The sequence below is a fragment of the Gracilinanus agilis genome, chromosome 6, assembly GCF_016433145.1.
Source record: "Gracilinanus agilis isolate LMUSP501 chromosome 6, AgileGrace, whole genome shotgun sequence".
NCBI classification, from domain to species: domain Eukaryota; kingdom Metazoa; phylum Chordata; class Mammalia; order Didelphimorphia; family Didelphidae; genus Gracilinanus; species Gracilinanus agilis.
Window position 1 is genome coordinate 41,481,272 of NC_058135.1, and position 15,509 is coordinate 41,496,780.

Below are 15,509 nucleotides of genomic sequence, written 5' to 3' on the forward strand. Positions count from 1 at the left end.
GAAGGAGGAAAATAATTTCTTAAAAATTAGAACTAGAGTCACCTATCCAGCAGAACTGAGTATGTTCTCTTGGGGGGGGGGCAAAAGGGGAGGGTAATTCAATAAAATATTTGCAAGCATTCCTGAGGCAAAAACCATACCTAAACAAAAAATCTGAAGTCCAAACATGAGACCTAAGAGAAGCCTAAAAAGGTAAATAAGAAAGAGAAAATTTAAGGGACTCAATAAGGTCAAATTGTATATATTCCTACATTGAAAGAGGATATCTGTAATTCATAAACATTATTCTTTGTAGTAGAACAGATAAAAAGGAATATACTTAGAGAGAGAGTGGGGAAGTAAACTGATTATGATGAGATGATATGCAAAAAAATCAAGGGGTGAAAAAGAGGATTGCAATGAGAGAAAAGGGAAGGGAGAGATGGAATAGGGTAAATTACATAACATAAATAGGCATGAAAAATTATTACAGTGGAGGGGAGGATGAGGGTGGTGATAGGCAATGCTTAAAATTTACTCTCATCTTAACTGGCTCAGAGAGGGAACAACAACTATACTCACTGGGGTATAGAACTATATCTTACCCTACAGAGATGTAGAAGGGGAATAAGACAAGGAAAGAGGGGGGGTGATAAGCAGGAGGGGGGTGATGAAAAGAAAAACACTGGTGACAAGGAACAGAGTAAAAGGAAAAATAGCAGGATCAAAAGGGGAAAATAAGATGGAGGGTAAAATACAGTGATCATAACAGTGAATGTGAATAGGATAAACTCACTCATAAAATGGAAGTGGATAGGGAGTGGAATAAAAACCAGAATCTTACTATATGTTGTTTACAAGAAACACATTTGAGGCAGGGTGATACACACAGACTAAGGGTAAAAGTCTGGGGGAGAATTTATTATGCATCATCTAAAGTAAAAAAGTAAAAAGAGGCATGATATCTAAAGCAAAAATAGATCTGATTAAAATAGATGAGGAAGGAAATTACATTTTGCTAAAAGATACTATAAACAATGACATAATCTCAATATTAAACATATATGTACCAAATGGTATAGCATCCAGATTTTTAAAGAAGAAATTAAAGGAGCTTAAGGAGGAAATACATAATAAAACTATAGTAGTGGGGGACTTCAATCTTCCCATATTAGACCTAGATAAATTGAACCAAAAAGTAAATAAGAAAGAAATAAGGGAAGTGAATGAAATTTTAGAAAAATTAGAGTTAATAGATATCTGGAGAAAACTGAATAGAGATAAAAAGGAATATACCTTCTTTTCAGCAGCCCATACAAAGATTGATTATGTAGTAGGGCATAAAAACATTGCAAACAAATGCAGAAAAACAGAAATAATAATTTCAAATTTTAAGATCATAATATGATAAAATTATAATTAATAAGGGTTCTTGGAGAGGCAAATTAAAAATTAATAGGAAACTAAATAATCTAATTCTTAAAAACTAGTGGTTTAAAGAACAAATCATAGAAATAATTATTGATTTCATTGAAGAGAACGACAATGAGGAGACAACATATCAAAATTTCTGAGATAGAGCCCAAAGTGGTACTCAGGGGAAAATTTATTCTCCTGAATGCCTATATCAATAAAATAGAGAAAGAGAAGATCAATGAATTGGGCATACAACTAAAAAAACTAGAAAAAGAACAAATTAAAAATCCCCAGATAAAGACAAAATTGGAAATCCTAAAAATCAAAGGAGAAATTAATCAAATTGAAAGTAAAAGAACTATTAAGCTAATAAATAAGACTAGGAATTGGTTCTTTGAAAAAACAAATAAAATAAAGTATTAGTTAATTTCATTAAAAAAGAAAGAAGAGAATCAAATTACCAGTATCAAAAATGAAAAGAGGAATAATACCTCTAATGCAGAGGAAATTAAGGTAGTTATTAGGATCTATTTTGCCTAATTATATGTCAATCTAGGTGAAATGGATGAATATTTACAAAAATATATATTGCCTAGATTAACAAAAGAGGAAATGGAATACTTAAATAATCCCAGAAAAAGAAATTAAACAAGCCATCAACGAACCCTCTAGGAAAAAATCCCCAGGCAAGATGGATTCACAAGTGAATTCTATCAAACATATAAAGAACAATTAATTCCAATACTATACAAACTATTTGACAAAATAAGCAAAGAATCTTACCAAATTCTTTTTGAGACACAAATATGGTATTGATACCTAAGACAGGCAGACTAAAAACAGATTAAAAATCTCCTTCATGAATATAGATGCAAAAATCTTAAAATGCTAGCAAAGAGAGTATAGTAAGTTATCACAAGGATTATTCACTATTACCAGGTAGGATTTATACTAGGAATGATTTGATATTTAGAAAACCATCTGTATAATTGACTGTATCAATAACCAAACTAACAAAAATCACATATCTCAATAGATGCAGAAAATGCCTTTGACAAAGTACAACATCCTTCCCTACTGAAAACAGTAGAAAGTATAGGAATAAAAGGGCCTTTCCTTAAAATAATAAGTAGTATTTATTTAAAACCACCAGCAAGTATCATCTGCAATGGGGATAAGTTAGAAGCCTTCTCAATAAGATTAGGAGTGAACCAAAGATGCCCATTATCACCTCTGTTATTTAATATTTTACTAAAAATGTGTTATGGGAAAACAGGCAAAGTGAGAGGAGCTATGAATCAATTTAACCAATACAGATAGCATTTTGGAATTATACTTAACAACGACAAAAAAAGGAATGCAACTATTCATAGTTATTGATCCAGATGCTAGGCACATATCTCAAGGAAGTCAATGAAAGAATAGTTACAATTATACCAAAATATTCAGAGTAGCAAGTGCTGTGGTAGCAAAGATCTAGAAACAAAGTACCATCATCAACTGGGGACTGGTAAAAAACAAATTCTGGTACATTACTATAATGGGATACTGCTGTACTATAAGGAACTCCGAGAAACAAGGGAAGACCTCAAGGACATGAACCTGGGATGAAGCCGAGTGGAGTAAACAGAACCAGCAAAATGACATAGACAAATGAGTACAACAATGTATGGAAAAAGAATAAAATGAAATTTAACATTGTATTTTTGTAATGACCAAGCTTGGTCTGGGAAAAGAGTTGAGAAAAGTTATCTCTCTTTGCTTCATCACATAGTTGGAGTGAGGGTTTGAGAAGACTTAAGTGTGGAATATGGTAGAAGACTGGCAGATACAGTAAATGATAACACTTCTTAACATGAGTAGGGACTTTTTTTCCTTTAAAAATCTGCTACAAGAGAAGACTTGTTGGAGGTAGCATAAAAGAAGATACATCTGGAAATAAATGTGATGCAAAAACAAAAAGCATTGAAATAGAATATATATTTGAAAACTACTTGGTGCATATAGTTATCAAGTAAGAATCCTCTAAGTGCTAACATTCAAAGATGATGTTTTTCTACCTCGTCCACAGGGACAAGATCCACTTCATGCAGTGGATGGATAGAAGCATTTACACAGTTAACCAGACAGTGAAATGGTTGTTTTGTTATTTTCCAGTCATGTCTGATTCTTCAAGACCCCTTTGGGGGATTTTCTTGGCAAAGATACTACAGTAGTTTGCCACTTCCTTCTCTAGTTCACTTTATAGATGAGGAACTGAGACAAATAGGAGAAAGTGACTTTCCCAGGGTTACACAGCTAGTAAGCATCTAAGGCCAGATATGAAGTAGGAAGAGGAGTTTTCCTGACTCCAGGTCCCGTATTCTTTCTAGATGATCAAATATTTATTAATGTTTTAATTACTAATTAACTAATTAATTGTTGATTAATTAAAATTCAGAAAATTAATTAATAATTAATTGAAAATTTAATTATTGCCTACTATCTACTAGGCTAAATGCTGGGGATACAGAAATAGGTAAAAGACAGTCCTCATTTTCAAGGAGTTGACAATCTAATAGGAAGACAATAAGGAAAAATAACTTATAAATAGGCCATATGGTGGATGAATAGGAAATAAGAGAGGATAATCATTAGAATTAAAAGAGGTTAGGAAAGGTACCCTGCAGAAGATAGAATTTCAATTAACACAAATCAAATTGGAGAAAGCAGTAGACAGGATTCCAGGCATGGGGGACAGGAGACAAAGGAGGATATAGAGTATGACAGGTTTTTGTGGTTCTGAAGAAGTCTGCAAGTCAGAATGAGAACTGGAAGGGTGGCTGATCAGAGTCCTTCCATAAAATGTGGGCCCTGGGAAGAACTTACTAATGGAAAGAGAAGGGTAAGAATATCTCTCTAATAATGGTTGAGAGAGATGCTAGGATAAGAAGCCCACAGAAATATTTAGATGTTTCAAAATGAGAAGAACTCAGGCACTGGAGGAAGATAGCCTACTCATACCCATCATATGTCTTTACATTATTCAGAGGGTCATATATAACTTTGCCTACTAAGGGCTGGAAACGGGAAATACAAACAATGGAAATAGAGTACCTACCCTGAAAGAGCTCACCTACCACCGGGGAAAATACAATATTTAAACAAAAAACATATACAGATATACACACCTCCCCCAGGCCAGATCCAAAGAGAATAGAATCAAACTTTTACAACATGTAAGGGTAGATAAGCCAAATGGGCTGATAAAGCTCTGAATTTATCACATTTTTTCTGCCACTGCCATGCTTCTATCGTCCAAGTATCTTGAATTGAGAATTCCATCCGGCCATTTTCCTCCTTGATTGATCTGAGTCTAAAACTGGGAGTTCCCTTAACTAAATGGCCAGCTGTGATTGCCATACTGGCATGGTCTGAACAACATCCATAAGTAGGTAAAGCATGATCTTTGAAAGAACTTATTAAGTGTTGCAAAAGCCTTCAGGATGACTACTGACATACCTGGGCATGATCTTTGAAAGAATTTATTAAGTGTTGCAAAAACCTTCAGGATGACTACTGTCATACCTGAGTAAGCAGCTTGTCCAAAGGAATGAGCACTGACCTGGCCAAAACAGAAATCTCAGCTCCACCATACAGGTTCTTGGGCATCGTGCTCTTCCAACATCATAGTGGTTGCCAATGGCTTTTCAATACTATCATTCTGGCCACTAATGAATTCTGAGATTATGGCATACTACAGACCCCAGCTACAAATCATCTTTGTAAGAATACTGGAGAGAATAAGAAGGCTTTTTTCCCGTTATACAATCCAGTCTCCTGTCCTGGTCAACTCCAGTTCCACCTCATTTTATCCATTTCTATCACTTTTATGAAAAATGCTTACACATCACCCGCCCAACTGCACATCATACTCTAGCCAATAGTGCTTCATTAAAAGAGAATCTTTAATTTTTACTCTACTGAGTAAACCAAATATGTTATAAGGAACTTCTGGGACAAGATGGAGGACACCTCTATAAATACCCATGATGCGCAGCATAAAGGGAAGTCAAATTTGAGTATTGCTGGGTGGAGGGTGGATCTGGGAGTGTGGGTAGGCCCATACCTGCAATCTAGCATCCTTGTTGAGAGATTTAGGAAACTATCATACCTACAAACAATAGAGCTGTGAGAGAACAGTATTACTGACATCAAGGAAACATCAATAACCTTCCCTATTCTTTGGCTTGGCTCTGGCCAAGTCAAGTCAGAGTTAGCGAGAGGGTGAAGAATCTCCAGCCTATATTTGATCCAGCAATGTCTATAGTTTCTGATCATCTTCTTGAATTAGTTAGCAATAGCACCCCCAAACCTCTTCCCTTTCCCTTGTTCTTAACCCTTTGTTGAACTTTGTTTAAGTTCAAGTCAATGTTTCGAGTGCCTTCCTGATTGGTGAAACATCCAAAGCCATTAGGACGGGAAATTTATTCATGCAGTCAGACCCATAGCATTATCCAACCAGCGTAATAGTATTAGCCCCCATCAACAACCAAACCAACCCCAGGCTAAGGAACTAGAGAAGCTGATAACACACACAACTCCTCATTGATTACTTGCTTGGGCAACTGTTAAAAGGAGACGGCCTGGCAGGCTTAGTCCAGTAGAGCCTGTCAGGCTGGGAGAGGCATAGTCCTTCTATTATCAATACTACAAAGATCTGTGTTTCTCCATTACCTTTTTTTAACAAACAGCAAAAAATACTGAACCACTGTGGTTCCTCCTTTCCAGCAGGTGAGACTAATGGCCCCAACCCTAGAAGGCCAGGAAATTGTCCTGGATCATGATTGGCACTGGGAACCAAAAAAAAAAAAAAACAAAGGCCCTCCTCTTTGCTGGTATAACCTACTGGTTGCCTCTCACCATACTAACACTGACCTGCCTGTCACCCAAAGGCTTAAAAGATCCAGCCAAGGAGCAGTCCCTACAACCTGCCCTTCTGGCCAGACTCTCCTCCTAAGGAGGAGGCCAGGGGAGTCTGAGTGCAGAGAACTACTTCAATATCCAGGTTGAGTCCACTTTCATGTTTTTATTAACCTGTGAGTATCTCATCCTGTTCTCTTTTTTTAACCCTTATCTTCCATCTGAGAGTCAATATTGTGTACTGGTTCCCAGGCAGAAGAGTGGTAAAAGCTAGGCAATGGGGGTTAAGGGACTTGTCCATGGTCACAGAGCTAGGAAATGTCTGAGGACAGATTTGAACCTAGGTCCTCCCATCTCTAGGCCTGGCTCTCAATATACTAAGCCCCCTAATTGCTCCCTCATTTTGTTCTAATACTGGAACTGAACTAACAAAGGACTGGTTTTAGGATTGGCTTTGTGCTCCCTGCCACTACAAAGAATAGGAAAAAAAAAATCCACAGATTTCATACATTTTGTTATACCATAAATGACAAAAATCTAATTAAGGGAACTCTGATTATTTAAACTATCTACGTAAGTGAGGCATACAAATCAATATCTAGACCATAAAGAGGCAATTATTCTCTACTTCTCTAAATAAAGAAGTATCTATCATGAATTGCTGATATATTTAGGACCACCAGGAACCTTATAGATGAAGTCCAGTCCCCTCATTTTACAAACAGGGAAACTGAGGTTCAGAGGTTAAATTAATTGGCTTGCTCAAGGTCAATGTCTTCTTGACTCCAATGCCAGCACTCAGCCACAGGTTAGTTCTACAAAAGAATCTGACTAAACTGGTAGATATCACCAAAGGAAGGGGTATAGTTTTGTTTTGTTTTGTTTTTTAATTAAGAGGTTAGGGCAGCTGGGTAGCTCAGTGGAGTGAGAGTCAGGCCTAGAGATGGGAGGTCCTAGGTTCAAACCCGGCCTCAGCCACTTCCCAGCTATGTGACCCTGGGCAAGTCACTTGACCCCCATTGCCTACCCTTACCACTCTTCCACCTATGAGACAATACACCAAGTTAAGGATTTAAAAAAAAACTTAATTAAGAGGTTAAGGATAATTTAAATATAATTTTGCCTGATGGCAAAGGCTCATACAAAGCCTCTATGTGTTCTGAATCAATATTCATACCTGGAAACCATAACTCAAAAATTATCATTCTAATGAGTCAAAAACAATGTATCTGGACCATTCACAAAACACATCAGTAATATGACAGCACTGGTTGCTCTTACCATGGCATAGCATCCATCAGTCGTCAAGATCAGAACGTCTATTGGAGAAGTATGATTAGCAACACAAATACCTCCTTTCTGGGGTCGGTACTGCCTGCAATTACCCAAAAAAAAAAAAATCACTATCAGTCTTCTAAGAGAGAGGTATCAGATCAGTCTAATGAAAACTTAAGAAGAAAGATGATCTACATTCCATTTGAATAAAGCCAAAGGCATTTTGCCAAGCACTGCCTACCTTGGAATGTCCTGACAGAGTTTTAAGCACCTACAATATGTGTCAGAACTCTAAGACAAAAATAGAAGAGTCCCTGTCCTCAAAAATCTTCCATTCAAATGAGAGATACATCATATATATAATTAAGCATACATAAAATAAATATAAGGCCATGCATGTTAAGGAGAAAGGTATAGCAGCAGCAAGGAATCAGAAAACCTTCTAATAGGAAGTAGCACATGCTGAGATATGAAGGAAACTCAAGATCCTAAGAGGCCAAGGTGAGAAGGAAGCACCATGGCAAAGAGAATGACATGACACCACAGGGCATTATTACAATTTACTAGATAGCAATCATGAGGACAAAGAGTCTGAATTTCTATTGGAATTTATGACCCTTCTTGGATAAGGGTCTTCTCAGATGCTATCTCTCCCAGAGCATTTTCTCCAAATTCAAATCCTATTGTTTAAACAGTAGGTTCAAATGTTCAGGCTTAAATGCTAAAAGAGGTTGTACAGGAAGTGAGATTAATTTGAAAGCAAATAAAAGCCAAAGTTTGTCCATCTACAGAAAAAAATCTTGACTTGGGGCTGAATAATGAACTTCAATGCAAACAAAAAAAACAACAAAAATTGACTGTATAGAGAACTCAAAAAACCAAATCCCTTTCACTGAGATAAAGACACAAAAGAGCAATTTAGGGGATTTTTTACTCATAAAATTCTAATTGGAATCAACTTTTGAAAACCATCTAGTCCCAACCAACCACACAGAGAGCTTAAGTCATTTTAGATTGTGACCTCTTCAAGGGCACGAACTGTCTTTTGCCTTCCTTTGTATCATCAATGCTTAACACAGTGCCTGACATACAGTTGGTGCTTAAAAAATGTTTACTGATTAACTGGTTTTCCCAAGGTCATATAAGAGAGGCACGTCTGAAATCCAGTTATCCAAAGTCTTAGTATTATACTTTTTCTACATGCCATGGTTCATACTGACTCTCATTTTAAAACTTTCATCGGACCCATTAATGTTTAAATGAGCCAAGACCCATTAACAAATGTATTCCATAAAGTCCACCCCAATTATATCATTATGTATGTTACTCTATAGAAGAATATTAACATTCCATTATATTCCTTTCTACACACTTTTTTAAAACTCAAAGACCAAAACCCAACATTCATCTAGAGTATCATTTTTTTGTCATTGACCTCTTTTGGTGATTACTAGATACCTGTTTCTCAGAATAATGTTCTTAAATGAATAAAGCAAAATACAGAGGATTAAAAAAGAAAGCAATTACTAAAATAAAAGTGTTAACATATTTTAAAAACCAAGTTCATGGACTAGAAGATCTGATATGAAATTCTCGTATACTCACCTGTTATGGTAATGAATAGTACCAGAAAGAGCTCGGACACAGATTCTGCAGCAAGTCAGATGGACCAGTTCACTTAGCCAGTTTTTCATACTGTAGGAAGAAAATAACTAAATGTGAAATTCATTTTAAGTGTAGGATACAAGTTGGCAGTAGTGTTATTTAGATTATATACAATAGACAAAGGTTATTTACATGAGGCTTTCAGGTTTGCAAAGTGCTGAACATTACTGAATATTGCCCATATCAATTCTGAAAATTAGGTACACTAGATTTTATTATCCTCTTTTTAATTGTTGTCCTAATTTTAAATTGCAGAATGATTTTTTTCAAAGCAGTAAACTTTAGCTCTTCCTCTAATTCTGTGGCACTCATTGTATACCCAAGAATATTAGAAAATGGGTGGTGAACGTTAATAAAAGAAACATTAAGATAGTCACACAGAGCTGAGAGGAATAATGAACCAGAGGAATTCCATGTGAACTGGAAAAACCTCCAGGAATTGATACAGAACAAAAGGAGCAGAACCAGGAGAACATTGTACACAGAAACTGATATATTATGGCACAATAGAATATAATAGACTTTTCTATTAGCAGCAATGCAAAGACCCAAGACAATCCAGAGGAAATTATGGGAAAGGATGCTATCCACCATCCAGAGAAAGAACTGTGGGAGCAGAAATGCAGAAGAAAAACATATGATCAATCACATAGTTCTATGATGATATGATTAGGGTTTTGATGTTAAAAGATCACTCTATTGCAAATATGAATAATATGGAAATAGGTTTTGAACAATAATACATGTATAACCCAGTGGAACTGCTTGTCAGCTTCAGAGGGGTAAGAAGGGGAGGAGGAAAGAATCATGAATCATGTAACCGTGGAAAAATATTCTAAAAAAGAATTTTTTTAAAAGATAGTCACACAGACTGTTTTCTATTCAAGATAGCTGAAAGTACAGTGAGTTCACTTAAAAAAAAAATTCTTCCACAAAGACCCAGAAAACAAGTTAGCCCAAATCCTGATGCAGAAATCTAAGAAAAAAAAATCACAGTGGTGCATTTTTCCAGCTCAGATCACCAGAGGAAAAAGACAAAGAGGTCTATGGGCATGAGAGATAGGATCTGTTCAGGGGTGTACCATGTGATGAATTCTTGTACAGAGAGAGTCTATGTACCAGGGTAGGAGGAAGTTCCAGATCCATTCTGGAAGCAATTAACTTGCACCAGTTCAAAAACAAGTGCCAACTGGCAGTTCTGCCTCTCACTATACTGTTCCAAGTCACAGATCAGGAGAGGACTGAGAAAGGAACCTGTACCTAGGAATGACATTCTGAGGTAAAGAGCTACTGAGGCCCCTAGCTTGTGTACCCAGAAAGGAGCAAGTTCAGAATCAAGCAGCAGCTGAGTAGCTTGGAGAAATCCTTGGGCACTGGGGGAAGGGTCTGCCCAGGAGACCAGATAAATTTTAGCACCAGGAGAAGATGAGCACCAGAGCAGAAAGAGGTCCAAAATCCAGCATTGAGAGTATGAAGGAAGGGAGACTAATTTTAAGCAGAGCACAGGGGCAGGGTTCGAGTTAGCAACTCTTATCTCCTGTCTCTTTCTATCAATCCCAGGTGATAGCTCTAGAAAAGACTGAAGAGACCCTGTGATTAGGGGTGGCATTGCAGGGAAATGAGAGCAGTCAAGCGCTGTAGATTGCACAGTCTGAGAAGAGAAAGTTCAGGAGGAAAGAGCAATTGTAACAATTGGAAGATCCCATGAGCAGAACAGGGCCTCACTTTCATTTCAAGCCCAGTTTGAACGCAGTAGAGTAGAACCAAGGAGAGAATCTCACTCTAAATAGAAACTTACTCTTCCTTCATTCACCAGAACTTTTCATCCAGCAGAAAGTGTCTGAAGCAGTGGCAGTCTACTGAAATTCCAAATAAAGCAAGCCCATAGGCCTTCTACTAGATTTGAACCCAGGTCAGGAACTAGCAGAGCTCAGAACAGGGGGCCAAACTGTGCCATGGATCAGAAGATTTTGAGAATACTAAAAGCTTGCAGGTTCCCAGCCTGAACTGCCTTTAGTACAGCATTCAGTACCCCAAGAAAGCAGAAGCAGAAATAGCCCAGACACCGCTTCCAGAAGTAGAAAGAGCCTGGCCCTAACATCAAGTCTAAAGCCAGGACATAGGCTGGAAGAATGAGCAAAAAATTTAAAAATAAAAAAAGCCCACCATAAAAATCTACTATATTGATAGGGACGCTGAGGACAAAACCTTGAAGTAGGTTTTGTCTCCATTCGTCTCCAAATAACTCCCTCATTACACTGTTCCAAGTCACAGATCTAGGGAGGACTGAGAAAGGAAGCTGTACCTAGGAATGACATCCTGAGGTAGAGAGCTACTGAAGTCCCTAGCTTGTGTACCCAGAAAGGAGCAAGTTCAGAATCAAGCAGCAGCTGGGTGGCTTGGAGAAATCTTTGGGCACTGGGGGAAGGGTCTGCCCAGGAGACCAGATAAATTTTAGCACCAAGAGAAGATGAGCACCAGAGCAGAAAGAGGTCCTAAAAAGAAAAACACAACTTTGGCACAAGCCCAACTAGAATTCCTAGAAAAGAAGCAAGGGTCTTAAAAAAAAGGTTTAAAATGTTCTCATAAATGAAATGAAATTATGAGGGCAAAATTAGAAAAGAAATGAGAAAATGGGGAAAAAATAATCAGAAAGGAAATTAATAACTTTGCCCAAGTGGAAAAAACCTTGCCCACAGCAACAAATTCCCTGAAAATTAGAATAGACCAAATATAAGCCAATACTCAAGGAGATAACAAGAAATATTAAAACAAAGTCAAGAGACTGAAAGAATATTGGAAAACATAAGCTATCTTATAGCAAAGACAAGTGACCCAGAAAACAAACTGAGGAGAGAAAACTTAAGAATTACTGGATTATTCAAATGCCATCCCACACCCACAACCCCAAGACAAAAAAAAAAAAAAAAAAAATTTAAAAAAAAACCAGCCTATACATTTTCAGAAATCATGAAAGAAAACTGCTCAGTTCTTTTATAACCAGAGGGCAAAGTATAAATAATAAAAATTCATTGGTCACCTCCTGAAAGAAACTCAAAATGAAAACCAAAGCCAAAATCCAGTTTCTGGGTCAAAGAAAACAATAGGCAGACAGAAAGAATTCAAGTACTAAGGAGTGACAATCAAGCTCACACACAATGCCAGTACTCGAAAGGAACAAATAGATTAAACAGTGAAGTGCCAGTCCTGGTGTCAAAAAGACGTGAATTCAAATATAGCCTCTGACACCACCTGTGTGACCCTAGGCAAGTCACTTAACTCTGTTAGCTTCAGTTTCCTCATCTGCAAAATGAGCTGAAGAAGGAAATAGCAAAGTACTACAAAAAATTAAAAAGGTAGTCATGAAGCATTTGGACATGACTGATAATAACTATAAAGGAACAGAGAATACAATATTCAAGAAGGTGAAGGATATAAGGTGAAGGATAAAGAACTAAATAAGGATAAACTGCTTATAGTCTAATATAGAAAGATTATACTTGTGTCTCTCCTTTGCACCTTAACAGGATCAGTCCTCATAGACAGGGTCTAATTAGATAGAAGGCCTAAGAGTAGTCTGTTACATCTTGATACTCTTAATAGAAGAATGGAAAAGGAAGGGAAGGAGAATGAATATATTCTAGGGGAAGAGAGTCTGGAGGAAATTATTTCATGTAATTGGGGTATGAAAATACATACAATTGTAGAAGGCTAAAAAACAAGGAGGAAAGGGCAAGGGAAGCAACAGACACTTGAACGTAACTCACATCTGAACAAATCAAAGAAGGGAAGAATATAGACATATAGACATATAGAAATAACAGGAAAGGGGAAACAGAGAAAAAATTATGAGGGGAGTAGTCCTAAACAAAACATATTCTAAATAAGGATTTGCAAAAATATTTATGGTTTACTTCTTTTGCTAAGGCAAAGAACTGGATACTAAGAGGTTGTAATTAAGGAACAGCTGAACAAGTTACAGTTTTTGTGTGCATAAATATAAACACATTTTTATTTATACACACATACATATACATATATACACAAATATATACATATACATCTGCAGTGTACACACACACACCCACACACACACACACACATCTAGGATTCCTAGCTTACTATGGTGTTATAAGAAATAATGAAGGAAACAGCTTCAGAGAAAGCTTGTAAAGACTTATAGGAATGGATGCAGAGTGAAATGAGCAGAATCAGAACAATTTATACAGTGTCAACAATGTGCTGACAAATAACTTTGAAAAATTTTAGAAATTCTGATGTCATGACCAAAAAGAATTCCAGAGAACTAAAATGATGAAACATGTTATTTCTCTTATAGAAATGTAAAGGACTGAGAATGAAGAAAGAGACAGGTTTTGGGATGTAGCAAATGTGGAAATTTGTTTTGTTGGCTATACTTGTTTGTTAGTAAGAAGGGTTTTATTTTTCTTTCTTTGTTAACTGATGGGGGAGAGAGGAAGAAAACGCATTTTTTGCTGATTAAAAAGATTAATTTTTAGCCATGGGTGGGGGAAACTGGGGGGGTGTGAAGGGGAAAGTAAGAGCATGAATTATGTAACCATGTTAACTTTTCTAAAAAATAAATATTAATAAATGTTTAAAAAAGATTAATTTTTAAAAAATATTAAAGAAATAGGAAGATTTAAATGAGTTGCTATCGCAATGTTTGCAAAAATAATCACATATGATATGTAGATATATAGAGATATAGAGATAGATATCTTGTAACAAAGAGTAAGTCCTACTTAGTCATGAATGGGAAACAAAACAAAACATTTTACCTGCTATTTGGGAGCTGCCCAACCATAGTAGTTCCTATAACCAGTAAACTAATTCCAAAGAAAGCCAAAGTAATGCTGTAAAACAAAAAGAAAACACATGGAAAAGTTAGTCATGACCTCCAGAAAGGGACTGTCTGCGGGAACAAATTGGTAGTTTGTTATGGAAGTGATTATTCATGTGTTACTTACTTTGACATATCTAGGTAAGGTATTTTTGTTTGATTTTTGATAATTTTTTCTTTAATGAAATGCTATGAAATACAATCCTGAAATTCAGCTGATTTAAAAATTTTTTAATATAAAAACAAAGTATATGGTAAAAGGATAAGAGATTTGGTGGCTGTGTCTTCAGAGCATATCTATAACAAACATTAGCATACTCTTCAATCCAGTGACATGAACAAGACACTCTCTCTTGGTTTCATGCATTTGTCTCTGGCTGTTCTCCATGTCTCCTGGCTTCCTGCAAGTCTCAACTCAAAATCCCATCTTCTTCAGAAGCCTTATCTCTTTTATTTCCTATTTATCCTGAATATAGCTTGTTTGTACAGATTTCTTTGCTTGTGTCCCCCATTCAATTGTGACTACTTGAGGACAAGGACTATCTTTTGCCTTTGTTTGGATCCCTGGCAATCCGCACAGTGTGTAGCACACAGAAGGTACTTAACAAATATTCATTTACACGTATAGCACTTTCTGATTTACAGGATACTTTCTTCCAGGCAACTAGGTAGGTAGCATAAATATTATAACCCTCACTTTATAGATGTGAAAAGTAACTCACCCCAGGTCATACAATTAGAAATTCTTAGAACTCCAAAATGCTGCATTAGCATATCAGAAGTAATTAGCATATTACTCCCCCAAGCCTTATCTTTCCTTTCCAGTGTAAATTTTGCAGCCTCTTCATTTTCAAAGATACTCAGTAAACCTAACAAGGAACAAGTGACTCATAGAAAATATGGAGTTAATGGCTTAGAAGGCAAAAATCTAAGTTTTAAAACTTTTTGAAGGAAAAGTTTTAATTTTGAAAAATTCCCTTTGTTTTGCAAACTTTTAAGAAATAAAGTAGTTTAATTCATATTTAAAATTTTAAAACATTACTACCATGCTTAAAGATTTCTTGATCCTTTTTTTTTTCAAAAAAACTGGTTTGCATATTACATAATATTTTAAAACTGAAGAAGAGGAAAATGATGATTACAAAAGGAATATTTCTTGGCTGAGAAAACCTGCTTTTTTTCTAATAGAAAAAGCTAGGGAACATTATGTAGAATTATCTTTTTATCTCAGGTAAAGGCTAATTTATTTTGTGCTATATGCTGTATTTTCTAGTTGGGAGAGCAAAATACTCAAACAGATCTTCTACAATGATCTCAGGAGTCAGATGCAGCTAGAGCATACTGCAAAATGCTTTGAACAGTATGTTATCTATTAGTGCTAAGAAGAAAAAAGTAAAACCCTGGTTTT

At 36.2% G+C, this 15,509-nt stretch overlaps 1 protein-coding gene across 2 annotated transcripts in view; it reads right to left on the minus strand.

Moving 5' to 3' along the window:
- GPAT3 (glycerol-3-phosphate acyltransferase 3) overlaps positions 1–15,509 on the minus strand; it is an 81,565-nt gene that overhangs the window by 22,245 nt on the left and 43,811 nt on the right. For both annotated transcript variants that reach the window (XM_044682209.1, XM_044682208.1), the window contains 3 exons: positions 14,040–14,114; positions 9,178–9,267; positions 7,579–7,672 (listed from right to left, as the gene is read on the minus strand). In XM_044682209.1, coding sequence (XP_044538144.1) covers positions 7,579–7,672; positions 9,178–9,267; positions 14,040–14,114 — 259 coding nt within the window. The remainder of the gene's footprint in view (positions 1–7,578; positions 7,673–9,177; positions 9,268–14,039; positions 14,115–15,509) is intronic.